The sequence below is a fragment of the Elephas maximus genome, chromosome X, assembly GCF_024166365.1.
Source record: "Elephas maximus indicus isolate mEleMax1 chromosome X, mEleMax1 primary haplotype, whole genome shotgun sequence".
Lineage (NCBI taxonomy): Eukaryota > Metazoa > Chordata > Mammalia > Proboscidea > Elephantidae > Elephas > Elephas maximus.
Window position 1 is genome coordinate 157808327 of NC_064846.1, and position 27921 is coordinate 157836247.

General features: G+C 44.9%; 2 protein-coding genes across 8 annotated transcripts in view; one reads left to right on the forward strand and one right to left on the reverse strand.

Annotated features, from left to right (window-relative positions):
- Positions 1-14818: 14818 nt before the first annotated feature.
- On the forward strand, positions 14819-16821 carry KLHL34 (kelch like family member 34). Its single transcript, XM_049871561.1, has one exon. It carries the CDS (start codon positions 14875-14877, stop codon positions 16819-16821), a length of 1947 nt encoding a protein of 648 aa, XP_049727518.1. The 5' UTR covers positions 14819-14874.
- A 1260-nt stretch (positions 16822-18081) lies between these two features.
- CNKSR2 (connector enhancer of kinase suppressor of Ras 2) overlaps positions 18082-27921 on the reverse strand; it is a 276951-nt gene continuing 267111 nt past the window's right edge. For all 7 annotated transcript variants that reach the window (XM_049871591.1, XM_049871590.1, XM_049871589.1 and 4 more), the window contains 2 exons: positions 23217-23413; positions 18082-20520 (listed from right to left, as the gene is read on the reverse strand). In XM_049871591.1, the coding sequence (XP_049727548.1) occupies positions 20305-20520; positions 23217-23413 (413 nt within the window). In that variant the 3' untranslated portion in view covers positions 18082-20304. The remainder of the gene's footprint in view (positions 20521-23216; positions 23414-27921) is intronic.

The following is a 27921-nucleotide window of genomic DNA, read 5'->3' on the forward strand; positions in this document are numbered from 1 at the left end:
TCTGCCTGGATATTCGTAAAATTTTTCATCATTTCAAAGTTCAAAAGATTAAAAAGAGAATATGCCTCAGTGCTGAATGTTCTGTATCATATTTCCCTAGCATGAAGTGTAAACTTTCAATCAGTGAACTCATTTTATTTCCTTATTTCAGGGGGATTTTCTTGTATAATACTGATGAACACACCTTCTTTCATTAATAGGCTTCACATTTCAGGGATATCAATTATCCTTATATTGGATCATCATCTGTCTCCCGCATATATTCATTTCTTTGCAATTGCCTTCCTCTAGCTTTTCATCTATATTCCTGTGATTATCAGAAGTATTTCTCTAAAGCCATAACTACGTTTTTAACAGTTCATTTCTAATCTATGCATTAGTATATTAGTTTGTTCCTTAATGTTTCCTTTAAAGCTGCAATCTCTTATTTCACTCCATTCTGCTGTTTCATCATCTCATCTTTGGGCTCTCATTTTATTAAACCCGTGCTTTTACTGTGATGTACTTTGTTTAAAATGTCAATTTGCAAAACTATTCAATGTTTACTGTCTATTAAAATTTATACTGTTGTTGTTGTTAGGTGCTGTCGAGTCAGTTTTGACTCATAGCGACCCTGTGTACAACAGAATGAAACACTGCCCAGTCCTTCACCATCCTCACAATCACTGTTTTGCTTGAGCCCATTGTTGCAGCCATTATGTCAATCTTATTGAGGGTCTTCCTTTTTTTTTGCTGACCTTCTACTTTACCAAGCATGACGTCCTTTTCCAGGGCCTGATTCCTCCTGATAACATGTCGAAAGTATGTGAGACATAGTCTCTCCATCCTTACGTCTAAGAAGCATTCTCGTTGTACTTCTTCCAAGACAGATTTGTTCATCCTTTTGGCAGTCCATAGTATATTCAATATTCTTCACCAGCACCACGATTCAAAGGCATCAATTCTTCTTTGGTCTTCCTTATTCATTGTCCAGCTTTTGCATGCATTTGAGGGGATTGAAAACAACATGGCTTGGGACAGGCACACCTTAGTCTTCAAGGTGATGTCTTTGCTTTTTAACACTTTGAAGAGGTCTTTTGCAGCAGATTTGCCCAATGCAATGCGTCATGTGATTTCTCGACTGCTGCTTCCACGGGTGTTGATTGTAGATCCAAGTAAAATAAAATCCTTGACAACTTCAATTGTTTCTCCATTTATCATGATGTTGCTTATTGGTCCAGTTGTGAGGGTTTTCGTTTTATGTCAAGATGTAATCCATAGTGAAGGCTGTGGTCTTTGACCTTCATCAGTAAGTGCTTTAACTCCTCTTCACTTCCAGCAAGCAAGGTTTTCCATCCACATAACACAGGTTGTTAATGAGTCTTCCTCAAATCCCAATGTCCCACTCTTCTTCATATAGTCTAGCTTTTCGAATTATTTACTCAGCATACAGATTGAATAAGTATGGTGAAAGGATACAACCCTGACGCGCACCTTTCCTTATTTTAAACTATGCGGTATCCCCTTGTTCTGTCTGAATGACTGCCACTTGGTCTATGTACAGGTTCCTCATGAGCACAATCAAGTGTTCTCGAGTTCCCATTCTTTGCAATGTTATTCAGAATTTGTTATGATCCACACAATTGAATGCCTTTGCATAGTCAATAAAACACAGGTAAACATCTTTCTGGTATTCTCTTTCAGCTAGGATCCATCTGACATCAGCAATGATATCCCTGGGTGAATCTGGCTTGAATTCCTGGCAGTTCCCTATCTATGTACTGCTGCAGCTGCTTTTGAAATGATCTTCAGTAAAATTTTACTTGCATGTGATATTAATGATATTGTTCAATAACTTCCACATTCAGTTGGATCACCTTTCTTTGGAATAGGCGTAAATATGGATCTCTTCCAGTCAGTTGGCCAGGTAGCTGTCTCCCAAATTTCTTGGCATAGACGTGTGAGCACCTCCAGTGCTGCACCCATTTATTGAAACATCTCAATTGGTATTCCATCAATTCGTGGAGACTTGTTTTTTGCTAATGCCTCCAGTGCAGCTTGGACCTCTTCCTTGAGTATCATCAGTTCCTGATCATATGTTACCTCCTGAAATGGCTGAACATTTATACTACACAAACTAATTCCCCATGGACTTGTGGCTAAGAGAAGTATTTGCAAAATCCCCTTGTGCTGTTTATTTTAATCCAAAAGGATAACTACAAGGATAACCTCATTTGCTGTTGTTTTTCACGTTGCAGTGCTTCCCACTACATTGCAGAATACTACTCCAGGGGCTCTGGAAACCTGGGCTCCAGACCCTACTCTGCTCCTAATTAAATGTAAGTGGCTTTGAGCAGAAAACCCTGGTGGTGTAGTGGTTAAGAGCTATCTATGGCTGCTAACCAAAAGGTCAGCAGTTCAGATCCACCAGGTGCTCCTTGGAAACCCTATGGGGCAGTTCTACTCTGTTCTATAGGGTTGCTATGAGTTAGAATCGACTCAACGGCAACGAGTTTGTTTAGTTTGGCTTTGAGCAAGTGTTAGGGGGGAATCCTCGGTAAAATTCCATCACAAAGATGAACTTGCTGATCCCTCCCCTGTAATGATGTTTCCTCCCTACATAGCATAGGTTATTAATGAATTGTGGCTCAATAAGTTAATAAATTATACCGACCAATGCTTGCTCTTAAATACCACAGGTTATGGGTTGCTTGACCCTTTTCTGTAAGATCTTTGCATATTTTCACTGGGGGAGAATGAATAATATATGAGAACCTGTAAATGTAAGTCCTATGTGTATTTCCCTAACACATTAAAAAAAAAACACATTTAGGGATATATATATATATAGGAAAAAAAAAAAAAAAACCAAACCCGTTGTTGTCAATTCCGACTCACAGCGACCCTATAGGACAGAGTAGAACTGCCCCATGGAGTTTCCAAGGAGCACCTGGTGGATTTGAACTGCCGGCCTTTCAGTTAGCAGCCTTAGCACTTAACCACTACACCACCAGGGTTTCCATATATATATGTTAATGTGAATATATATATACACACATACATACACACACACGTTAATGTTTAGTATTTATAATGTGTCAGGTGCTATTATGAATTAACATACTCCTCACTCCTGCCCTATGTACTTCTAGGATGAGAAAGCTGAGAGAGGCTACATAAGGTGCCTTGTGTTAAATGGCTACAGAATGGTAGAGTCAGGATTTGAACCCAGGCTCAGCCAGGATTTGAACCCAGGCTCAGCCAGGATTTGAATCCAGGCACACTGGCTCCAGAGCCTTTCCTCTTAACCACTCTACTAAACACATCCCTTTCTGTAGGCAAGGGAGCAGGAGGATGAGTTGCTGATGGAGCCACAGCTGGTTGCCAGGCTTGGGGGAATAAGAAATATCAATGAGGCACATAGAGACAGATTGGGGTGAGAGCAGGAGAGCAGGGCAGGGCCCACACAGTCACCCCCAGGAGTCTTATTCGGACAGCAGTGACTTCTCCAGAGCTTGCCATTCCTCAGTAATGTCAGTCTACACCCCTGGAGGGCAGAGGGTGAGAGATGATGGCTGACCTTTGCCCCAACGAATGGACAGAAAAGGAACAAAATGAGTTTGTTCCGACCCCTCTCACAGTACCTGTCAACTTGGCACTGTGATTTGGCTATTTACTGGTCTTTGGGCACCTGGAAGCATCTTTGAGTCGCCAGCGCTGAGCACTGCAGCCCGTGAGGCCACGCCTGTTCAGTTATTGCTTAGTGGGTAACAGGTTGGCCTAGCATTTGGTGCAGAGCGTTGTTGGGAAAAGATGGTTCTGATCCTGGTGATGTCAATAGGTGGCACTGCTGGGACCATGGCTACACCTGTCCACCCTCTCCCGGAGCAGGAATGCTGTGCCTCTGCCACCCAAGTCTTCAGTAAGACTTTTACTCCCTCATACTGTGAGAAATCAAGGGGGAGAGTCAGGGCTTCGGGACTGTGTTCCACAGTTAGGTGAGTACAGAGTGGAAGGCAAAGAACAAATCCAAAAAAGAAACATGAGTGAGATTTTTCCTGCCATCTATGGGAAGGGGGCTGGTGCCATTTTTACTGAACTATTAAAGGAAGTCGGAGGATTTGGGAGGAGCCCTGATGGCACAGTGGTTAAGTTCTCGGCCGCTAACCGGGTGGAGGTTCTAACTGACCAGCTGCTCTGAGGGAGAAAGATGTGGCAGTCTGCTTCCGTAAAGATTTACAGCCTTGGAAGCCCTATGGGGCAGTTCCATTCTGTCTTATGGGGTTGCTAGGAGTCGGAATCGACTCGATGGCAATGGGCTGGATTTTTTTGGTTTTGGAGGGTTTGGGGCCAGCCTGGGTTATGCTCGTTGACTGATGGAATGGTGGTATATGAGTGCTTCCTCTATAGTGCGCAGGTTCTGGAACACAGCTCCTGCCCTGTGTCCTCATGTTCTGGTGGCAACATACCCTTTGTTGGATGACATGGGCAGCACAGATCTGACTGCTTTAGTGGGGAATGTCTTCCTGCTTGGGGTTTAAACTGAGACTTCCGGAGTGACAACATGAAACACTGCTCAGAGAACAGTCACATGGGCTGGGTTGTCTAATGACCATATCTTGCCCAATATTGTTTATGTAAAACTTAGTAGGCACTTTTGCAGAATCTTTCTTAACAAATAAAACTGAACAAATGGCATAAGATTTTGAGGCTGTTAATAATATGAGTACCTTTAAGAAGATTATAAGCAGGTGAGAGCAAGCAATCCTGTAATCTCTCCATGGTTGGCATGATCTTGTGGAGAATTTTTCCCTATTAGTCACTGACCACCATCATTAGAAAGAGGTTCTGAAAATAGCAGAAGTAATTGGCACAGTTGACATGTTGGCCACGTGTCTGACACAGGAAAAGTTCAGGGAAGAGTATAGTATCTCTACAGGAGAGTGTTGGTTTCCAAAAAAGCATTCAAAGTTCCAGGCTCTGCAACTCCTTAAATAGGCATGGGTGATTGGAGTAATTTACTGACACCTCAAGGCCGTTCCCTGATTATATTTTTGGTTGTGCCCAGATGACATATCCAAGCCACCTCTCATTTTACTCTTTAGCCATTTTGAAAGATGCATAAGAAACAGATGGCCCTTTATGATCACATACTAAGAGTCAACCTACTTTATGTTGGGCTGATTTTTGGAATTGGTCCAGGGCGAAATGTGCTGACTTGGCATGGGCTGCCCCCCTCTAGGAAACTCGATGGCCTACCCGAGTGGGGTCTTAACAGCAGCCACTTGAAAGCTGGCACTGGAGTCTTCTACTTAGACAGCTTATCTCATAAAGACCAGCAAACCAAAAACCAGTTGCCATGGAGTTGATTCTGACTCATGGCAACTCCATGTGTTGCACAGTAGAACTGTGCTCTATAGGGTTTTCATGGCTGTGACCTTTCAGAAGTAGATCACCAGGCCTTTCTTCTGAGGCACCTTCAAGTGGACTCAAGCCATCAACTCAGGGACTCTAGGACCAGCAAAGATCTAGTGAAAAGGACCAAGAAAGCTGAAGGTTTTTGGGAATCTTTTGGTTTTGGTTGTCTGGGTATAAGACATATTGCAGCTCTTCAAGAGCAACGCCTCCGACTGATTTGCTTCTCATTAGACCCTCACTGCCCAGCACATGCTCAGAACACAATAGATACATTTTTTGAATGAATAAGTTGAGAAATTCTATGTGAGTGGTTCTCATGCTTCAGCATGCATCAGAATCAACTGGAGAGCTTATTAAAAACACAGAGGGCTGGGCCTCACCACCAAGTGTCTGATTCAGTTGGTCTGGGGTGGGGCCTGAAAATTTGCATTTCTAGCAAATTTCCAGGTGATGCTGACGGTGCTGGTTAGCTGACCACACTGTGAGTAGCACCACTTGTGAGTGAGAAACACCTGGGGAGCCTGTTAAAAAGGTGGACCATCTGGCTCTGTGCCTAGAGATTCTGATGCAATTGGTCTGGTGTGGGGCCTAGGAATCTGCATTTTAACAGGCTCCCCTGATGCTGGTGGTCCCCAACCACACTGTCAGAAACACACATTCCCAGGGAACTGCCGTACGGCTTATATCTCTCTCATTGAGAACTGTATCAAAGTCACTGCCCTTTGGTGACCAAGTCAGGTACAGAGATCAGTGGCAGTCAAGCCCTGTGCAAGCCGCATGTGGGAACACGGATGTAAGTTGGACAGCAAGTGTGAGCTGTTGTAGGTAGGAGAGGAAGGTAATAGAAAGCAGCCAAGCACAGCTTCAGGCCATGTGATGTGCGGATGGAAGCTCTGGGGGAAACAGCATGCAGTAGGCCAGGCTGGGAAGGATGATAACCAGGATGAAAATCAATTCCATAGAGCAGACTTCAGGTACAGCTCAAATCTAGACTGGACTTGCAGATAGGACTTAAGGGGCTAGCATTTCCAAACCAGGCAGTGCTGAGCTTGAAAGGATTCTGGAGTTCCTTCAGCTTTTGAATTAGTCTACCAAAAAATCAAATCAGTTGCCATCCAGTTGATTCTGACTCATGGTGACCCCATGTGTGCACAGTAGAACTGCTCCATAGGGTTTTCAAGGCTGTGACGTTTCAGAAGCGGGATCACCAGGTCTTCCTGATGAGGTGCCTCTGGGTGGTTTGAACTGCCAACCTTTTGGTTAGGAGCCAAGTGCTTAACCGTTTGCACCACCCAGGGGGAGTCCCTCTACAGCAGCCCTGAAAGGCCAGAAGGTGGAGGTTGAATCTCCCAGGGTCGGTGTCAGGCAGTCCTGACTTCCAGGCCCAGCTGGGCCACTGGGCACACATGTCTATCTGCACAATATATCTATTGTGTTCTATACATGTCTACTAGTGGAGCACAGATAGCCCTTTGTGAGGGATACTAAGCAGTACTGGTGCAGGACGAGATCTGCTGATGTAGCATGGGCCGCCTGCTCTGGGAAATCCATCTGCTGTGTGTCTTGGGCTGGCTTCTCCAGAAGCAGGCACTGAGATGAGGATTCCCATGAAAGTGATTTAGTTAGAAGTGTTCCCAGAAAAGATAGGTGGCGTGTAGCAATATGCAGAGAAAGGGGTTAGCAAGAGTGTGATACCAAGAAGGGTTCTGCAGAGGGTCACTTTGGCTCAATCCTATTGGTTGTCGTTAAATGCCGTCAAGTTGGTTCTGACTCACAGCAACCCTACGTACAATGGTGCCCAGTCTTGCGCCATCCTCACAATCGTTATGTTTGAGCCCACTGTTGTAGCCACTGTGTCAATCCATCTCATTGAGGGTCTTCCTCTTTTTCACTGACCCTCTACTTTAGCAAGCATGATGTCCTTCTCCAGGAACCGGGCCCTCCTGACAACATGTCTAAAGTATGTGAGACAAAGTCTCGCCATCCTGGCTTCTAAGGAGCATTCTGGCCATACTTCTTACAAGACAGATTTGTTTGTTCTTCTGGCAGTCCATGTATATTCAATATTCTTCACCAACACCATAATTCAAAGGCATCAATTCTTCCTCAGTCTTCCTTATTCATTGTGTAGCTTTTGCATGCATATGAGGCGATTGAAAACATCATGGTTTAGGTCAAGTGTACCTTAGTCCTCAAGGTGACATCTTTGCTTTTTAATACTTTAAAGAGGTCTTCTGCAGCAGAAAATCCCATTGGAGAGCTCTGGAAATGTTGTGGTGACACCTGGCAAAGGAGCTGGGATGTTTACCCCCTCCACTCTAGCTGTCAGCCACTGGTAAAGTGGCCCCCAACCAAAACCCAAACCCGTTGCCATTGAGCCAATTCTTACTCATAGTGACCCTATAGACAGAATAGAATTGCCCCAACAGCTGGTAGATTCGAACTGCCAATCTTTTAGTTAGCAGCCGTGCTCTTAACCACTGAGCCACCAGGGCTCCAACTGGCCCCCAGGAGGATGTAAATTTCCAGGCACTTTGGGCTTCTATGTGTATGCACAGGTAGAGTGGGCTCTGTGTGCACAAAAATGGTAAAGGGTCCAGGGGACATGGTGGTGCTCTGGCAAAGTCTGCTAAGCTCTATCTTCCCCAAGCCTCAGTTAACTCTTCTCATTGCCTGGTATGTTCTACTTCTACTTGCACGTCATCTTCCAATGGCCTAGACTGGTGGAAAGTTTTTTATTTATGTTGTAGCAATTTCTCTTTGTAATATCTACTTACTAGTGCTGGGTCTGCCTTTGATGGCTGCCCAGACTCCCTCTGTTCTTGCCCTTCAGAGAGTTGAAAATAGTGGTTATTCAACTCCCTTTTGCCTTCTCTTCTCTTGGCCTAAACGCTCCAGTTTCTTCATCTGTTCCTATCACATCCTTTATGAGACAAGATGTTTCCAGGCCCTACCTCCCGGCTGGCCTCTTCAGGCATTCTCCAGTTTGTCTGAAAGCCTCTTAAAATGTGACATCCAGATCGGAAATTGGGGATACAGGTGCCTTCTGATTTGAGTATTCAATGGGGTGTTGTTTGGGAAAACGTGTTGGTTACCAAGTTGGCATTTCATGCCTCAGTGATACACTGTTAATACTGTCTTCTTATGGGGGTAAGGAAGGGGAGAAGTCCACAATATATTTTTGCTAGAACATATGTCAAAGGGCTGAGGTCACTAGTTTTTCCCTTCTGGGTCTCTGACCTTTGACCCTTTGGAGCTAGCAGGCTCCCTCTCTTTTCTGTAAAATGGTGACATCACACCCAGAACAAGTTGCTAGTGAGAACAGTGAATTCAGGATGTAGCAGAAATGACTGATGATTCTCTAGTACAGTGGTTCTCACACTTGGGTGTGCATCAGAACCATCTGGAGGGCTTGTTCAACCAGATGGCTGGGCCTGAACCCACCCCCCACCCTCCGCCCCATGTGTCTGATTCAGTTGGTCTGCGGTGGGGCCTGAGAATTTGCTTGCAGTGATGCTACAGGAGGACCACGGCTCTATTCAATTTTCTGCCTGCTTGGGTTCTGATATTGTGAGTTTCCAGAAGGCTTTATTTAGTCCAAGGGAAGAGAGGAAGGAAAAACTCGCGTCTATCGTGTGTGCTAGGTACAGTCACATATATGATCTAATTTTATTCTCACAGTGCCATGAAGGTAGAGTCATTATCCTTCTTTTAAAAATAACGAAATGACACACACCGAATTTAAGTCACTTGCTTAAGGTCACATGGGGCAGATATGGAACTGGAGCCTAAGTCTGCCTGCCTCCAAAGCCCAGTCTTTCCCTACCCACCACGCTGCTTCTTAAACCGTCAGCTGAGCTAGAATGCCAACAGCACTCATGATTAAAAGACATGCGCACATACCGTCCCTTGAAACCTTTTCACTTGAATTGCATGTCACAAAGATAAAATATATTTCACACACACACACACAAAACCAGTCCTGGAAGAAGGTGGCGATAACATGGTTTTTTTTTTCTATTACAAGGTTATCAGTGTTTGTAATCATGCTCTCACAATTAATGTGTCAATTTCTAACAATAGCCTCTCCACAGTTGTTGCCAGAAACCAAGTGTTGGAATGAAGCATATTTGAATTTAAAGGAGCCAGTAAGGAAGAGATGGTTAAAAAGCTAGCCCGCCAAATACCGTATCCTAATTACTGAACAAATGAATTTTAGAGTTTTGTGGTTTTGAGAAAAGGTCCCCAATGTTATCCTACGAAAAGTCTTTTTTTTCTCAAAAGTGCATTACAATGGATGAAACTTGAAAACAGTATATACTAAGTGAAGTTAGCCAGTCACAAAAAACCACATAGTGTATGATTCCATTTATATGAAATGTTCAGAATCTATAGAGACAGGAAGTAGATTAGTGGTTGCTTAGTGCTTGAGGTGGGAGTAGGGGGACAGGGGAGTGATAGGTAAAGATTTTTTTTAAAGATATGGAATTGTTTTAGAGGTGAAGGTGTGAAGTTTAGGCTTGGCTAACAACAACAACAACAAAACCCAAACCCGTTGCTGTTGAGTCAATTCTGACTCATAGCAACCCTACAGGACACAGCAGAACTGCCCTATAGAGTTTCTAAGGAGTGCCTGGTGAATTTGAACTCCCAACCTTTTGGTTAGCTGCCATAGCTCTTAACCACTATGCCATCAGGGTTTCCCGGGCTTGGCTAGGCAGGGCCAGTCCATGGAAAGTGGAGTGGCCTAGCTGACTGGCATTCTCGCCTTGGTGTGGCAAGTAGGGTGGGTGCTTGCAGGACTTTAGTTCTAGGTTCTGTCACAGGAGGTGTAGATGTATGAAGGGGGCACAGCAACAGCAGGTCACAGTCCTTGCAAGCAAAGGGGAGCAGGCTCAGGAAAACTGCAGGGGCCCAACGGGCATGCTGGAGTGGGCAGCCAGCCCTTCAGTAAAAGCCCAGCCATACACACTGGGGCACAGAGGGGCTTCTGGGGCAAGAGGCAGGCCAGCTGTGGCAAGTGCAACACTTTGTCCAGGTAGGAGGAGTAGATGCTGAGACCCAAGTGGGAGTGGTCTGGCTGAAGGCTCCTGGTGCAGGTAGCACTGGCCTCTGGGACTGGGCAAGTTAGTCAGGCCTTCTCAGAAGAGTCCAGTCCACCCAGGCTCCCCAGTTTGGGGCCACCTATGGTTACTCACTTGATTCCTAGGGATGTAAGCTCACGGCCTTACCACAACGTGTCTTAAACCTCCAGCTGTATGAAGGTAAGAAAGAGAACAAGAGAGAAAGAAGAAATTGTCTCTGTCAAGTTCCTTTTAATAGCCCTTTACTCCTCCCACTAGAAGTCCCTGGGTGACACAAATGGTTAAGTGCTTGGCTACTAACTAAAAGGCTAGTGGTTCAAACACATCCAGAGGCGCCTTGGAAGAAAGGCCTGGTGATCTGCTTCTGAAAGGTCACAGCCATGTAAACTCTACTGAGCCCAGTTCTACTCTGACACACACGGGGTCCTCATGAGTTGGAATTCACCAGACGGCAAATGGTTTTTACATTTTTTTAATCCTCCCACTAATAGCTCCAGTCCCTATATCTGTTCACCTCAATGTCATTTATGCAAAAAACTGATGGGTGCTGGAGCTGAAGACTCAAAGACCAAGAAATAGTCCCTGCCCTCAAGGAGGAAGCCAACTCACAAGCAGACGCTTTTCAACATAAAGCTCACATCCCACCAGATCTGTCCATCATCATGCTTTCTCGGGGAGTCTCGGGGTCTGCTTCTAAGGAGCCCGACCTGAGGCACCTGGGTACCATGACGGCTTAAACCAACATACCCTGAAATGTTCTTTAGCATACTCAACATTGCACCAAACCCAAACCGAACCCCTTGCCATTGAGTTGATTCTGACTCATAGCGACTCTACAGGACAGAGTAGAACTGCCCTATAGGGTTTCCAAGGCTGCAACCTTTATGGAAGCAGACTGCCACATCTTTCTCCCAGGGAGACGCTGGTGGGTTCAAAACGGTGACCTTTCGGTTAGAAGCCAGCTGAGCGCTTAACCACCAGGGCTCAGAAATTAAAATATGGACACTTTACATAAACGTTACTCAAAAGACAGTGGCTTTCTTTGATAGACTGACAGTTACATTTTCTAAACAAGACCTCATAAACACATCTACTATAAAAACTTGTTCAGCTAACACAATTCACCATATCCTCAATCGCAAAACCTAAGATGGTGTGTTGGGTCAGCAATGGGCACATAACTGGATGTTTGATGCCAAGAGCTAAAAGCCTTTCACAGCATCTTTAGTCTCCAGTAAGTCTGACATTTTGGATTCAACCTGAATACTCAGGATGGACAGATCTGAGGAGATGTGATCTGATTCCTGGGTTAAAGATACACTGTTTAAGAAACTGCACTTAAACTTTACAACCCTGAACATTTAGTTTAAATAAACAAAGATGTCATTTGGAAGACTAAGGTGCGCCTGACCCAAGCCATGGTGTTTTCAATCGCCTGATATGCATGTGAAAGCTAGGTAAAGAATAAGGAAGACCGAAGAAGAACTGACACCTTTCAACTGTGGTGTTGGCGAGGAATGTTAAATATACCATGGACTGCCAGAAGAACCAACAAATCTGTCTTGGAAGAAGTACAGTCAGAATGCTCCTTAGAAGCGCAGATGACGAGACTTCATCTCCCGTATTTTGGACATGTTACCAGGAGGGACCAGTCCCTGGAGGAGGACATCATGCTTGGTAAAGTAGAGGGTCAGTGAAAGAAAAGGAAGACCTTCAATGAGATGGATTGACACAGTGGCTGCAACGATGGGGTCAAACATACCAAAGACTGTGAGGATGGCTCAGGACCAGGCAGTGTTTTGTTCTGTTGTACATAGGGTCGCTATGAGTCAGAACTGACTCGAAGGCACCTAACAACAACAACTGTGTGTTGCACTATTTTATTTTTATCACACTAGAGGTCATATAATATAGCGCATAGAGAGCCCTGGACAAGGTGCAGGAGCCCTGGCTTCTGATCCAGACTCTGTAACTCAATATCCAAGTCACCCAGACAAACCGTACTTTCTCTGGGGGTTCATTTGCCACATCTGTTTAAAAAGGAAAACGAGATTGAGGACGAAAGGGAGAAGTTTGGCTAAATGATCTCAAAAATCCCTTCTAGCAAAATGCTTTTAGATTGAGGAAAGGCCATTCAAATTCAACATACCGACCTGTACAAAGTGAGCCAAATTGGCAATTTACCACTGAACCAAGAATTTTAATACTTAAAACCAAATCAAACCAGCACCCCCTCTGAGCCCATCTGTAGCTCTAACATTAGGAATTCAAATCCCAAGTATTCTTAGCCTCTGGAGTTTAAGCAAGCCCAATCTTGAGACCTCGCTTGCACCTTTGGCTAATTTAAGTCATAATACAGTCCCACCGTTGAGAAGAAAGCAAAATCACACTACTAACGTTTTTATGCATTTAAAGAACCACTTCCAATTGGAGACCTTATAACTACTGATTGCATACTCGGCAGAGGCTGACAGAATTTTTTCCCTCCTTGGGTCTTTTTTTCCCCTATGAAATACAGCCCTAACTGTCAGAAATACAAGTTATTTCAGATGCCCTCAAAAGGCTCACTTAAAACAGACTGCCAAAGGGATTGCATCAGAAAACAGAAAAATTAATTCTAGATGAAAACTAAACACACTGAAGCCTTTGAATTGTCAAGAAAGAGCAGCTATATTCATAGTTTAGTTATTTAAGATCAGGATAGAGGAGGAGAAATGCTTTCCTCATGTCTCAAGATTGGGGTGGTTTTGTTCATCATGTCTGTGCCTGGTGGTGAGGACTTCTCCACCTGCTTCTTATGAAAACGACTTCATGAGGAGAAGCCCTAAGAAACTCCAGCTTCTCCCGAGCTTTGCAACCTTACTGCCCGTTATCTCCTCACGGTATGGAGAATGTGGCAGCTAGCAATCAGATCAGAGCCTAGAAAGTCATGGAGAGAAACTGGAACGAAATATTTTCTTAAAGGAAATGGTCATTCAAAGGCAGAAAATCCAAGTCACCTACAATTTCGTTGTCCACGTTGGGAAGGGCTGGGCTGGGCAAGGTCCAAGAACGGACCGGAGAACTCGGCTGGGTTGGAGAGCGGGGGAGGGAGCAAATTCCCGACAGTGGAATGTGAAAGTGGCCAGACCGGGAGCCGGGAGCCGCCGCGGGAAGGCGCAGAGCAGGCCCAGCATCTCCTAAAGATAAGTCCAGGTGAGGGGCGTGTTAGCGAGCGCCGCTGGCGGGGAGCCCCGGATCCGCCCGGGCGTGGTTCCCGCCAGTGGCTCCTCTGCGCTCTGCGGCCTCCTGGGTGTCAGCGCGCAAAGTCGCCGCTTAATCCCCGCTCCCGCCGGATTAATTAGGGCCTCCTCAAAGCAGAAAGTTGAGAGCCAGGAGCCTCTTTCCCGGCCGCAGGGGCACCGCGAGGTCGACGCTCCTTCGCCCAGCCAGGCGCTCCTCCCCGGAATCCACCAGTCACAAGGTCCCGGGCGACCCGCACTTTTCCAGTGAGCGCACACCCCCACCCCCAACTGCACCCCTGGCCTGGTTCCCAGGACCCCTTGGTTACTGGTCGCCTGCCTGGTCTCCGGAGTCGGGCTTCTGGCCCGGGACGCTTCCTCCCGCTCCCGGGCCCTCGGTTCGCGGCCAGCGGCCGGGACGCGGGGCGGGGCGCGCTGGGAAGGCAGAGGCCGCGCGCGCGCTATTCCTGTCGCAGTGAGCTACCGGCATGTTATGTGCGGCGCCCAATCACGCCTCGGACCCGCCGCGCTGACCTGCGCTCCCCTCTCCCTAATCCCCCGGGCTTTGATTTGATCCTCCGCGTGGAACAAGCTCAACCCCCCCCACCCCCCGCCCCACAGCCAGTTGTCCCCGGCCTCGGGGGTGTTTGCAGAACCCGTCCTCCTCGTCCACCTCTGGGAGGTCAGAGCCCTCGCCCCACACTCCCGGGACGTCCCGAGCGCGGGCCACATCTACGCATCTGGGCCGTCGGAAATCCAGCAGCGCCGGAGGCCACCCGCAGGTCGGCCCTTCCAGGTGATGGTGCGCGGCCACTGCCGCCCTTGGCGCGCAGGTGTGGGCTCCCCAAATTGGGCTGGGGAGGGGGCTTCGGGCAACGCGCTGGCAGACTCAGCAGCCGCCAAAACCAAGGCCCGCACCCTCCAGAAGCCTCCACACTCCGCTCCCTCCGTGCTCTGCTTGCCCGCGGCTACTAGGGGCTTTGAGAGGGGCACGGGGTCATCTGCGCACCTGGATGAACGACCTCCCCGATTTAAGCTGAGCAGGCAAAACTGGTCTCCTGCTAGGGGCTCTGCGGCTCGCGCGGGGTCCTGGGCGCGCCGTGCCCCGGGATGCCTCCGGTTGCGTCTGGCTGGCCCCTGCCCGGGCCCGGCTGCTTCCCGCCCTAGGCATCATGAGTTACTTCCTGTCTTACTGCAAAGCTCATGGCGGCGCGCTGCTCACCGGCTACCAGGCCCTGCGCGCCGAGGGCTTCCTGTGCGACGTGACGCTGGAAGCCGAGGGCAGCGAGTTCCTGGCGCACAGGTCGCTCCTGGCGTGCTCCAGTGACTACTTCAGGGCCCTGTTCAAGAGCCACACCCGGGAATCGCGGGCGAGCGTGATCCACCTGCACGTGCCGTCGGCGGCCGGCCTGCAACGCTTGCTGGATTTCATCTACACCGCCTGGCTACCGCTCTCCATGGACACCGTGGAGGACACGCTGGAGGCGGCCAGCTACCTGCAGGTCACCGAAGCCCTGGGGTTGTGCGGCCGCTACCTGGAACGTCAGCTGGCCCCGGACAACTGCTGCTTTGCTGCAAATGTGGCGGCGCGCTTCGGCTTGGCGCACACGTTGGGCGCGGCCGAGAGCTGCATCGTGCACCACCTGAGGGAGCTGCTGGCGCGAGGCGCGGGCCCCGCGGGGCTGCTGGAACTCAACCCCGCGTCCCTGAGGGCCGTGCTGGGTGCCCCCGACGTGGCGCGGGTACCCGAGGCCCACCTGCTGGGCCTAGCACTGGCCTGGCTGCGGCGGGAGCCTGCGGCCGAGCGCCTGGCGCACTGCTGCGCGTTGCTCGAGCGCGTCCGCTTCGGTCTGGTGCCGGCCGAAATGCTGCGGCGCGTGTACTCGGGCTCCGGCCTCGCGCTGCCCCCTCGGGTCAAGGGCCTTATCATCCAGGCCCTCAACTACCACACGGCGCCCTCCCGCCAGCCGCTCGTACAGGACGAGCAGACCAGCGTCCGGAGCCCCCAAACCCGCATCTTGTTGGTCGGGGGGCGCAGGGCTCAGGAGGCGGTGACAGAGGAGGTGGCGGCCCCGCGGGGGCCAGCTAGGGTCGGTGGTGTGGTGGCGGAGCCTGAGGAGGAGCAGCAGGAGGAGGAGGAGGAAGAGGAGGAGGAGGAAGAGTTGGAGCTGACCCAGGACGTGGTGGCCTTCGACGTGTACAACCACCGCTGGCGCAGCCTCACGCGGCTGCCCGCCCCGCTCCTAGGGCACAGCGTGTGCGCCGTGGGCAACTTCCTGTTCGTGCTGGGTGGGGAGAGCCCTGCAGACACCGCTTCTGCTCCCCAGGCCGGCGCCGCGCAGGTGATCACTGCCCAAGTGCACCGTTATGACCCGCGCTTCCACGCCTGGACGCCGGTGCCCGCCATGCGCGAGGCTCGGGCCCACTTCTGGTGCGGCGTGGTAGGCGAGGGCCTGCTGGCCGTCGGGGGCCTGGGTGCGGACGGCGAGGCGCTGGCCTCGGTGGAGATGTACGACCTACGTCGGGACCGCTGGACTGCAGCCGCGCCGCTGCCGCGGGCGCTGCACGGCCATGCGGGGGCCGTCGGGGACCGGAGCGTCGTGTACATCTCCGGGGGCAAGGCGGGGAGAGGCGAGGGCGGCGCGAGTAGCCTCCGGGATGTGTTCGCCCTGTGCCCCGAGGAGCGGATGTGGAGCAAGAAGGCGCCCATGGGCACGGCCCGCTTCGGGCACCACATGGCGGCGCTGCGCGGCGCGGTATTCGCTTTTCTGGGGCGCTACGAGCCCTTCTCCGAGATCGAGCGCTACGACCCTGGCGCGGACCAGTGGACCCGGCTGCGGCCGCTGCCCTATGACCGCTTCTGCTATGGGCTGGCCGTGGTGGAGGAGACGGCGTTGCTGTTGGGTGGGCTCAAGTGGCGGGACTCGCGCCAAGTGCCCACCCGCAACGTGGTGGGCTACGACTTGGATCTGGACCGCTGGGAGGACATCGGCTGCGCGCTGCCCTGGGCCTGGAGCGGCCTTCAGTGCGCAGTGCTGCAGCTGCCCGAGGGTAGGGATGAGGAGAGGGCGGAAGAACCCGAAGGGGTACCAGATCTAGTGATGGACTTAATGCGTTAGTCCAGTCGCCTCCCAGCGACAGAGGAGTAAGTTGCACTGGGCCCGGGTTATAGAGCAACAGATGGGCTTTTCTTAGGAACGGGACTCTGGGAACAGAGTGGTTTCTGCAGGTTAAAGAGGCAAACAAGGTCGTGGCCAAAGAGGAACACTGGCCCTTAAGCTGAGAATGGAAGGCAGAAGAGGGGAAATAGGGTACGTGAATCAGCTTCAGTGAAAGACTCATGCTGGGCTAAAGATGGACTTTCCAAAATAAATATGACCCTATTTTCCCTCTTATAGTTAAAGTGTTTACCAAGGTGCTATACAGTGATTACTTTTGTGCCAAAAAATACCATAAGAAGTTATATACAAAAACCAGAAGATTGTTGGCCATAAAGGCTGTAATGTATAGTCCTAGAAGATGGCATTATCTGAATAAATGGTGAAGGGAAAGTGCCTTGGTTAAACAGCAGGAAATCGCAGTTAAGGAGAACTAAGATCCAGAGCCGTGGTTATAGTTCTGCTTTGATGGTTTGATATAAATACGGAACTGAGAAGAAAAATTCCCTTAAGAAATCACTTTGTGTGTGTGTAGGGTGTGCATGGAAATTATCCTAGGTTCATTTTTTTTTCTGTCACCCATTGCCACTCCCACTCAGCTTTTGCTGTGGCTTTTTTTTTTTTTAGGCAGCTCCCAAACCCAAACCCGTTGCCATAGAGTTGATTCTGACTCATAGCAACCCTAAGGACAGAGTAGAACTGCTGACCTTTTGGTTAGCAGCCAAGCTCTTAACCACTGTGCCACCAGGGGTCATTGGTTTTAATATTTAAGTAACCCTTAGCCGTAATAATCAGGCTCCTTAGGTTAAGCGGGACAGCTAACTAAAACCAAACCAAAACCCAAACCCATTTCTTTCATTCTCTTTAAATGTTCATTCTGCAGACGTGCTATAGTTTATATTTGGTTAAAAAAAACAACAACTTATTTTTGGTGATTCTTCCCCTCCCTGCTTGCTCCCCTAAAAGAATCACAGAGAAAGGAAAGAGCAGTAGGTGAAATTTTAAAGTTCGTGTCAGATAGATGGGAAAGCAGCTTGATTTTTCAGGGTTTCAGAGAAGATACTTATATACACGAAACAGGTGCTTCTTCTGGCGTGGACCACCGATGGGGTGGCAAAGTTAGAACCTGTAGCCGGGCAGGATGGTGGCTGTGTGATTCGGTCACAAGAAGTGTGTTAAGGGCTTTGTATGAATAAAGTAGGTGCTTTATAAGGATTCGTTAAGAGCTGAATTTATTTGACTTCAGTTTACAGTGCTGCCTCTCTCCTAGATTTGAAACGAATGCAATAAAATGTACATATACATAGTGGTAAAAGGTCTCTTTCATGCTAGGCTAGCCAGGAGTCTTTTGAAATTCATTAGTTTAATGTTTACCATTGAATACAACAAAAGCAACAGAGCTAGTCTTCCCTTCAACTGCTTGCTGTTTACAGGGCACGGCCTGGCCACTGTATACATGACACACCCATCAGGAACAGGTATTTTTATGTGAACATACACATTTGGTCTAGTAAACAAGAAGTCTAAACACCTGTAACAAGCACACTTCAATTTAGGACAAGAGGTGTTTTTTTTTGTTTGTTTTTGGTACATATACAAAATCACACAAATTTAATGTGCGTCAATACCCATGCACTAAATAAATGTTTTTACAAATAGGTTTTTTGTTGTTGTTGTTGTTGTTGTTAAACGATAAAAATATTACACTGGACCCAAAATTCCATACAAACATGAATACATGATTTCTTATCCATTTTGACTAAATATAGGATTACTGAAAATGTGCTGTAGAAAGGCCACTCTCCTGTACAGTTGTGCAAAGTCTGCAAAACGATAGTGACTCAATGATGGTTTCAAAAGCAAAGAAAAAGCCTGGCTGTGGAGTTTTTACTTTCTCCTCTACAGCAAAAAGATTCACTGGCGTATATCTGAACTCTTAAGAGATGAAAGTACATTCACTGAGCTGTACAGGCAACAGTATAAAGCTGATTCAAAGTAGGTTTTAGGATACAGAATAGTAAAGGAGGGTCTCTTCCTCCTTAAAAAACAGCAAATTGTGACTTGTACGTTATGCAGCCAGACACTAGAAAGCAGCACGGTCATTATCATGCTGTGATCACTTTCAAAAACGAGACGTTTATAAATGGCAATATATGAAGAGGACTTTTTCATAGGCTTCATCCACGCTATAGGATGATTCGTGAAGCTAGGAAAAACCTCATTGTTTCTGTCATATAATTTGATGTAGCATATCTCTGAGTAACCATTGCCCTTTTGCTCCTTAGGAGAGAAGTACGTGTTTTATTTTTCGATATTGTTTCTGGTGTTATAACACACATCAGCCTGCAACTAAACATATTTTACTTCCCTGCCTGAAGTAGAATTAAAAAAGGTTAATTAATGGCATGTCTTTCTGTTGTACCTAGGGTCGCTATGAGTCGGAACCGACTCGACGGCACCTAACAACAACAATTAATGGACTGGGGGAAAATCAGAAGCTAAGTGGAAAGTTGATTTGTTTCAGTGTATATACCTTGTAGTATTTTAAGAGTTGGACTGTGAAAACATGAGTTTGAGCCGATTGAGATTTTATGTATATATATAGCTGTTAGCTGCCTTTCTGGGTGAGTTTAAGTCTGTTTTAAAAAAATCCATTCTCAAATTCCCCTGTACACAATCAGCATTTCATCACTACAAAAATAAAGGAAGATTTAAACCAAGAAAATAAAGCAGCTCTATCTTCAATTTTGGTCTTAGTTACAAAAACATCTTACAAAGCTTTGCCCTGATACACCATTAAGTGTTCTCCTAGATTTGGAATAGTATTTTCATCAACCAGCTTTCACAAGTTAATAGACTATTAAGACGGCTATTAGATACCTGAACTTTTCTTATGTCGATGCTTTTCTATTTTGCTTAACTCTTGTATGCGCATCTACAATTCACAAAAATAAAACTACAGCATTAAACTTTGTGCAATGTTTAAGAAAATTCTTAGAACACTTTAATAAATATAAAAAAGGTTGAAATTCTTTCCCACCCACAAGGATGTCTGCACCTGAAAAAATGTGATTTACTTTTGAAGTCTTATTTATATAAAATTAACTTAAAGGGAGAAAAGATGACCTTAGATATAAAACTGCCTTTTTGCGGTTTTACTACTTGAAAACCACCTGTCTTCAGAATTGTTTGCAAAAGTTAATTTTAAGTCATTAAAGACAGTTGATTTTGCACATGGTAAACACAAGCTGAGCACTAACTGCATATAAAATATACAAATGCTCATTAAAGACAGTGGTATTGTGACCTTATATAGTTGGTTTCATATAGTTCAGTAACAGTAAAGTATAGCTTGTCAAGTGTCCCACACATTGATAAAAAAACTACCTTATATACTTGTTCAGAGTACCAGAAGGTACCAGATGGCCTGAAGGCAGAATACACTTAGACATGCGTTTCAATGTAAGAATGAGTGTGTGTTAGGGAGGAAGTGATTACATCTACTTCAGAAGAAATATTCAGTGGGTCATTTGAGGTGGTGGTTTGACAGATATCCAAGAAAAGGTCGAGGTACATCTGCTTCCACTGTTGGAATTCCTTAGATGTCAAGTCTGGATTGTCTAGGACTTTATCAATAATGGCCACTTCCCCTTCTCTGGCCTGAAAAACAGAAGGATTCAACAGTTAAGATGGGGACAAACTTGTATTCAAGTTTGAAATAAAAAGTTAATATGCAAAAAATAAAGTGTGTTGTCTTTTAAGAAACGGCTCTGGTATCTGCAGACTTGGCTATTTAGACTCAAACCCTAGTGTACTTTTTTCTACACCTGAGTGATGCCTCATACTGCCCCCTCTCTCTGATTTATTTTTTCTTCTGGCCTGTCCTCTCCCATCTCTGGCTATGGACATTTTGCCCATTCTTTAAGATCCAGTTCAAATGCCACTTATTTCTTGACATTCTTCTTACACAACTGGAAAAAATGTTTGCTCCTTCGTTTATGTCTCCTTGACACGTCATTATTGCCTCCATGACTGAACTTATGACATTCTGTCTCTTGAGCTATTTTTGTACCTGACCTTCCTCACTGCTACCTGTAGTAAGCTCCTCATGCTTGCCTGAGAGAAAACATGGCCCTCCTGTTACCACAGGTACATAATTCTTGCTGTGTCAATGTTATGGCTCCCTTCCTGTAGCACTGTGGGCCGGCAATGGAAAATGGCCCTCCCTTCCATTTTGGAGGCCAGGTCTCAGTTGAAGGATAAGCTTCGTTATGGTATAGATCACCACGGCACAACTCTCACCTGTGGAAGAAGTGAATCTCCCAGGTAGAAAGTGGAATGGAGGAGGGTTTAAGACAGCCTGACAAATTCAGTCTTGTTTATGGACCCAAGGAAGGGGTAGGGAGGTCTAGGAAATGTTCTATAGGAAGTGAGAAGGCACGACTCTGACTCTGACAACCGGAGTTGGGAGGGAAAGAAGACTAAGAGGGAGGCTAAGAAGTTGTTCTGGTCCTTGGGGCTCTAGGTAGCTTGGTTAAGACAAAGTATATAGAATGGGACTGGGGTTGAGAATTCTGTGAGTTGCCTGTGGTGGGATCAGAGATCTGTGCTTGGTGAGGGGACTGTTAAAATTCCAGGAACTAGACACACTTAGGGTTGCTTGGACAGTTGTCCTCTAATGGGAGATTTCATTCCTTATTAATTTCCTTGCTAAAAAGTATAGAGTTTTGTAGTTTGCTTTGCTAACAAAGGGCTTTTCTTTACAGTGACTTTCTCATCCTCTTTGGTTGCCCCAGAGTCCAGCAGAGCACCTCTCACATACTCGTGATTCATCAATACTTATTGAACTCAACTTAGTCAGTAGCTCAGGTTCTTGGCTACTAGAAGAAAATGCTTTTGGGAGGTCTACAAAGTATAAGAGACAGGTACAAGGGGCCCAGGAGGGGGTTGGGGGGCAGGTCTTTAGAATACATGACCCTAACTTGCTTCAAAATCTTTGTCCATCTTCTAAGCCAGGCAGTTTAGAGCTGAATGGGGGTGGAATTCTTTAAGGTGGAAGGGTGAAGATATCCTTGGAGGAGGGTTTCATTACTGGCATTCTTCTTATGAATATTATAGCGCTATTTAAAGCTCTGGTCTTAGTTATCAAAAGTCCATTAAAGTTTCCCATAGATTTTCAATAGTGTTTTCATGAATACCAATTAAAAGCTAATTGGCTCTGAATACTTGCTACCTGAATTTTTTTTTCAGATCATTGATTTTGTATTTTCTTTATCGCTTTGGTAGTCTTCTATGTTTCAAAATTACAAAACCTCAGCAGCATACTATGGATCTGAAATATTTCCCACAGGAGCCCTGTGACCTTTTGTTTCCTGAAGTTACTTGTGTCACATACCCTGTATGATACTTCTTTCCCGTTTTTGATTTTTCAAGGGTGCAGGTCCTGCTTAAACTGAGATTGTGTGGCAGACCCTCTCCTGGAATGTTCCAGAAGTACTGAGTGTGGCTGCTGCTTTTTCCAATCCTCCCCTCCTCCCATACACACATGGTGAGGGGAATTCACTTAGTGGTTAAGAGCTCGGCTGCTAACCAAAAGGTTGGCAGTTCGAATCCCCTAGCCGCTCCTTGGAAGTCCTATGGGGTGGTTCTACTCTGTCCTATAGGGTCACTATGAGTAGGAATCGACTGGATGGCAACAGGGGCTCCTCTCTCATCACCACCTCCTTCCCTATCTGGTGGTGGCATATATAAGACGACTGTTGGAGGGGAGGGAGGTAAGTGTAAATTTATAAGAGATTGCTCTTAGGAAATGTATAATAAGAAAGTAACATGTGAGTTGGGAACTGGTAGTGTCAACAGAACAATTATAAAATTTCTACATGGAACACGAACCACAGTGGCTTCACTCCAAATGTAGTCAGTCATGCAGGAAATAGTCACAAAATATCTCAAACCCTTTTAGCACCCACTACTACATTCTGCATGCATGATGTTCTTTTAATGACTCTGATAATTATACTACACGGTATATTTATCTCAGGAAAATGAAAGACTGAGGAATAACACCAGGCTTTTTTGCATTTTGGGGAAAAATTAATTATATCCTGTTTTCTCCTAGAACTAAGTCACATAACATTTAGTCAGCACTTTGGGACTTGAATGCAAAGTTAAGATGATTTCTTCTTTACCATTATACTTCTTAAGATATAGGAACAGCCCAGCTTCAGGTTCTTCCTGTTTATCTCTTCCCTTCCCCCTCTCCATTTTGTATTTCTGCATCTAGAATATCTGGTAACCTACTCTGAGTTCAAGAATGAATCTCTGCAAGGAGTTTCTCCTTCCATTTTATTTCTTACCTTTAAAGTGCTTTTGAGAATTCTCAGCCTGTGTAGTTTTTCATTCATTACAGGATCATTGCATCTTTTTATAAATGACAGCTTGTATTCCAGCTTGGTGGAAATGCGATGTTCTCCCAGCGGTGACAGACTGGCTTGCTCCAGTGCCCGGTATAGGTCTTGCAATGAGTCTCCTAACTTTTCTTCCCTACTTTCACCTGCAATGTCCAAAAAGAGAGAAAAATGAATCCAATGTAATAAACAGTTATTTGATGCCTCAAAAATCTACCAAAGAAAAAACAAAACCGAAAAACAAAATCACCTGAAAAACAGGATAATGAATGACTGGGAAACACTCTGTTATAGTTAAAAAAAGAAAGAAAGAAAAAAAAAACCAAACAAACCAAAAAACCACAGCTGCTAGTTATATTGGGTAAAATTAGCTACAGGCAGCCAATTGTTTAAGAATGATCAAGTAATAGGATGTTTTGACTAACCAAATAGTCTTTTGATAGCAAATCACTGTACATGAGTCCATTTAGTTCAAAGAATTAGAGTACAAAAGGTACACAACACAGAAACAATCTTGTACCTAATTTAGTATTTTAAAACCGTAATGAATCCCTTATCATACTGATAGGCACAGAAGTGCTGATTCATAGAGCTCCCCTGGTTTGGCAGTCCTGAATGAACTAACTGCTTTTTACTTTATAAGAGGTAGTGGCATTCATTGGAGCATATTTGATTATAAAGATCTTCCAGTAGTGTGCCATAGAGGATATTAGGCTTCCTGTGACTGCCATAGTAATGCCTGGCACACAGTAAATATACTAAATGATCATAAATGGTCATGAATAATAATGTGTTAATTAAATGAAATATGGTAATATGCTGATGTGCAAATTTATGAAAAATCTGGCATGTACTAAGAGAAGATACTTAGGATTTCTAAGACCTGGGAAGGAACTATTCTAATTAATTCTGAGAAAACGAAACAAAATGAAGACTGGTTAGGAAAGGATCTTAGATCTAGCTGAACAAATCAAACTCCCATCTTGCTTGTTCATTGCCTGAATACTGATGTCATAGCTTTTTCAATAATTGTAAGCATAGATGAACTAGTCTTTTGCTTGGAATGGTAGATTGGAGTAGGGCTATACCACGTTTCCTTTCATAGATAGCCAAAGTGTTGATACTAATTATATTGCCCAAGGAGCAAATATGGAATGGTGTTCATTCCATCATGGTCCCCATGATTATTTTAGGCTTTCTGACATAGTTTCAAAAAAAGAATCCCTAATAGGAGCCCTGGTGGCACAACAGTTAAGTGCTTAGCTGCTAACCAAAAGGTTAGTGGTTAGAACCCACCAGCTACTCCATGGGAGAAAAAACCTGGTGATCTGCTCCTGCAAAGATTACAGCCAAAGAAACCCTATGGGGCAGTTCTACTCTGTCACATGGGGTCACTCTGAGTTGGAATCGACTCAACAGCAACCAACCACAATTGGTAATAATAGTAGTTGACATTTATATGTGCCAGGCAGTGGGTTAAATGCTTAACATCCATTATCTCATTTAATCCTCGCAACAATACCGAGTAGATCTATTTTATCTTCATCTTACAGCAGGTGAGTACCTTGCCCAAGGTCACATCTAGTAAGTGGTGGAGCTAGAATTCCAACTAGGCAGCCTGGCTCCAGAATCCATGATTTTAACATGAATTCTATACTGCCATTTTTTTTTTCAGTAATCATCTGAACTATTTACCAGTAGGTGTTAATGTGAGACTCCCTTAAGATGTAGCATATAAAATGTTTTTAAAAGAGGGTACCTAAAACTGCCTGAAAAAAAAAATCATAAACATATAGCACCGTACCTGGGAGGGAATACCTTTAGGATTAAAAAGTAGCTTCATTTAAATTTCAAATTCAATTCTTGGCTGTTGCTGCCAAGGTTAGCAATGAATGGGAAGTACGATTATTGAGTCCTTCCATGAGAAAATCCCTTGTCATCATCAGTGCACACTATCACTAAGTGTGCCAAGTCCTCCATAATGAATTTTAGCTTCCTAACTAGAGCATAACTTTGAACTATAATCTAAAAATACAGAGATTCAAATCCCTTAAAATAAATCTTTAAATTCTCTGCTGGCTCATCCTCGAATGTTTTCAACACCTACAGGATTTTAAGGAATGGGTGGATGGAAGGTTGTAACAAGGAGGGGCTGCTTTGTGGGTTAAGAGCAAGATTGAAGCAAGAAAGATAGGAATGGTTTGGAGTGAAGAAGGCACAAAATCTCATGTCAATTAGAGTAACAAAATGGAGTTATAAAAACAAGGACACATTTGAACAGCATAAGTTCCATTTCATAAGATCATGGGCTAGGGAAGGGACCTCAAGGAATTATTTAGTGATCATCAATCTTTTTGTCTCATGGCAAGACTGTATCTAAAACTACATGTAATTTCACAGAGTAGAGGGCAGGACAGAAATGGGAGGCCTAAGAAATGTGAATTACAGTAGTTAAGGTATCAGATGTATTACTACTATCATATTATTACTTTTTCAGTTCCAGAAAGAAGGTGAAGGAAAAAGGGATTCAGATTATAGTTTTAGGATTTAAGGGAGGCAGAAGTCTTTTTACATAGTAAGTTTTTATTTTACGATAACCCTCCTCCGTATTACCTAACACTGTTGGAAGTATATATTTTGTTTAAAAAACAATTTGACCCAGTTTTCTTTTTCCCCAATTCTTAATGTTTGTAGAATGGGGCAGATAATCAATTTTTATAAAATTTCAGTGTAGTTTTACTTTAAGAAGGGTAAGTAAAGATTTAGTATGAAAAATGACACATAGCTATTAAATAAATAGAAATGGAAAGCTTTTTTTTTTTTTTTTCCTTTTCTTCTCTCTGTTAAGGGGGAAAAAGCCTTCAACCAAAAGACAACATAATTATACAAAGAATCTGGTTTGACAGCTGTAAGAAAAATTGAGTATGGGTTTATCTCTGGGAAGCACATTTGAACAAGGAATCACAATGAGACAACACAGAAACATTTTCACATATAGTAAGGGAAGAGTGTGGCTTCTATCAGAGATAAGTAAACTCCCATGTCCTGCGCATCAGACACGTGTAACACTGCACAAGACACAGTACTGGAATGAGTAAGGATGAGGGGTTGAGATGCCAGGCTATCACAAAATGCCACCAGTTACTCAACATTTGAAGACAAAGAGTCCTTTTATTTTCAAATGAGAGAGAGTGAGGGGCAATCACATTATAAATCTGATTCACTGTGCTCAACAGTCAAAACACAACACAGAACTCAACATTCAAGACAAAAACAGACCTTTATTTTTCTTTTATAATTTTCAATTGGTTTTCTGGATTTTTCTCAGATGAATACCAATTAAGTCAATTTGGGTTACTGTTGCAACCGAAAATATGAAAGCACCTTTATTTTCTTCTCTTTGCTTTCTTCTTCTTCGTCTCCTTCTCACTTCTCTTCTGGCTTCTCTCTTTTTAAAACCCTTGCTTTTCTTCTTTCAGAAGAGGCTTGCCCTTGAGGCTTGCTTAGGAAGAGGAAGCAAGTAGTTGGTGAGGTCTGCTCCCCAGCTGACTTGCTCTCTACGTGCCCGTTCAGCCACTGAAGCACTTGGGCTAAAACCAGCCTTTTTGCATCTTGAATGGATGTTTTTGGAAAGTTGGCAAAGTATAGAGGACCACATGCAAATCACAGGACACATATAGGAGTCTTCTGTGATTCCTGATGAGGAAGGGTATCACTGCTACAATGAATTTTTTCATTTGCATTTGATTTATTCAGGAAAAAGTAATCCATACCAGATTTATTCAGGAAAAAATTAATTCATACCAGATTTATTCAGAAAAATATGGGCCTATTCTAGGATAAATTTCCCCCCCCAAATTATGTAAATTAGTCATGTATCAGATTGCCTACTTTTTAAATTCCAATTTTATTAAAGCAAACATACAAAGTCCCCTTTCCTATATAAAATTTGATTGACTAACAGATTTGAGGATTACAGTTAAATTACTGATGGATTAATTTGTGTTCCGTGCCAAGGAGGGTGGTTTCTGTCTGTCATACTTGGCAGGGGTGAAAGAAGAAAATCCTCTTTATTGTCTCATTTATACACTATCTACACTATGAAATACTGTGAGTCTAAGAGTGTGGTGAGCATCACAGCTGCTCATTGTTTGGTTCTTTCAGGCTGTGTATTACCTCCAGGTAGTAAGTGATCAGGAAAACCTCAAAGAAAAGGTTAGCTAAGGGAAAATAATAGACTGTTGGAATTTTCTTGCAATTGCTCATAAGCAGATGACAATGCACTTCTCAAATATCAAATGGTCTTTGGTTGATATATTTCCTTACATTCAGGCTCATTGTTTTCCAAACGTTTTCGGCTGTGCACTCTTGCCAGTTAAAACACCTCTGTTGTTGTAAAAAAAACAAAAAACAAAAAACTTCTTTTTTGTTGTTAACTTACGTACATGTATTACTAGATATTCATAGATATGTATGTTATAAAACATACACAGAAAAGAAATTCAAAATGATGAGATATAAGACCTGAGGAGAAATTGCAATGTTTTTTCTTCCTGTACTTCCCTGGGACCATGTGTACCTTTCTTCAGAGACCTAGACTTTGGCTTTCCCATTCTTCTACCCGCGCAGCACTTCATGCACCCAACAGGTTTAC

Bases quoted from the DNA above. Each gene is read 5' to 3' on its own strand.
- KLHL34 (XM_049871561.1), top strand. From the start codon at position 14,875: ATGAGTTACTTCCTGTCTTACTGCAAAGCTCATGGCGGCGCGCTGCTC.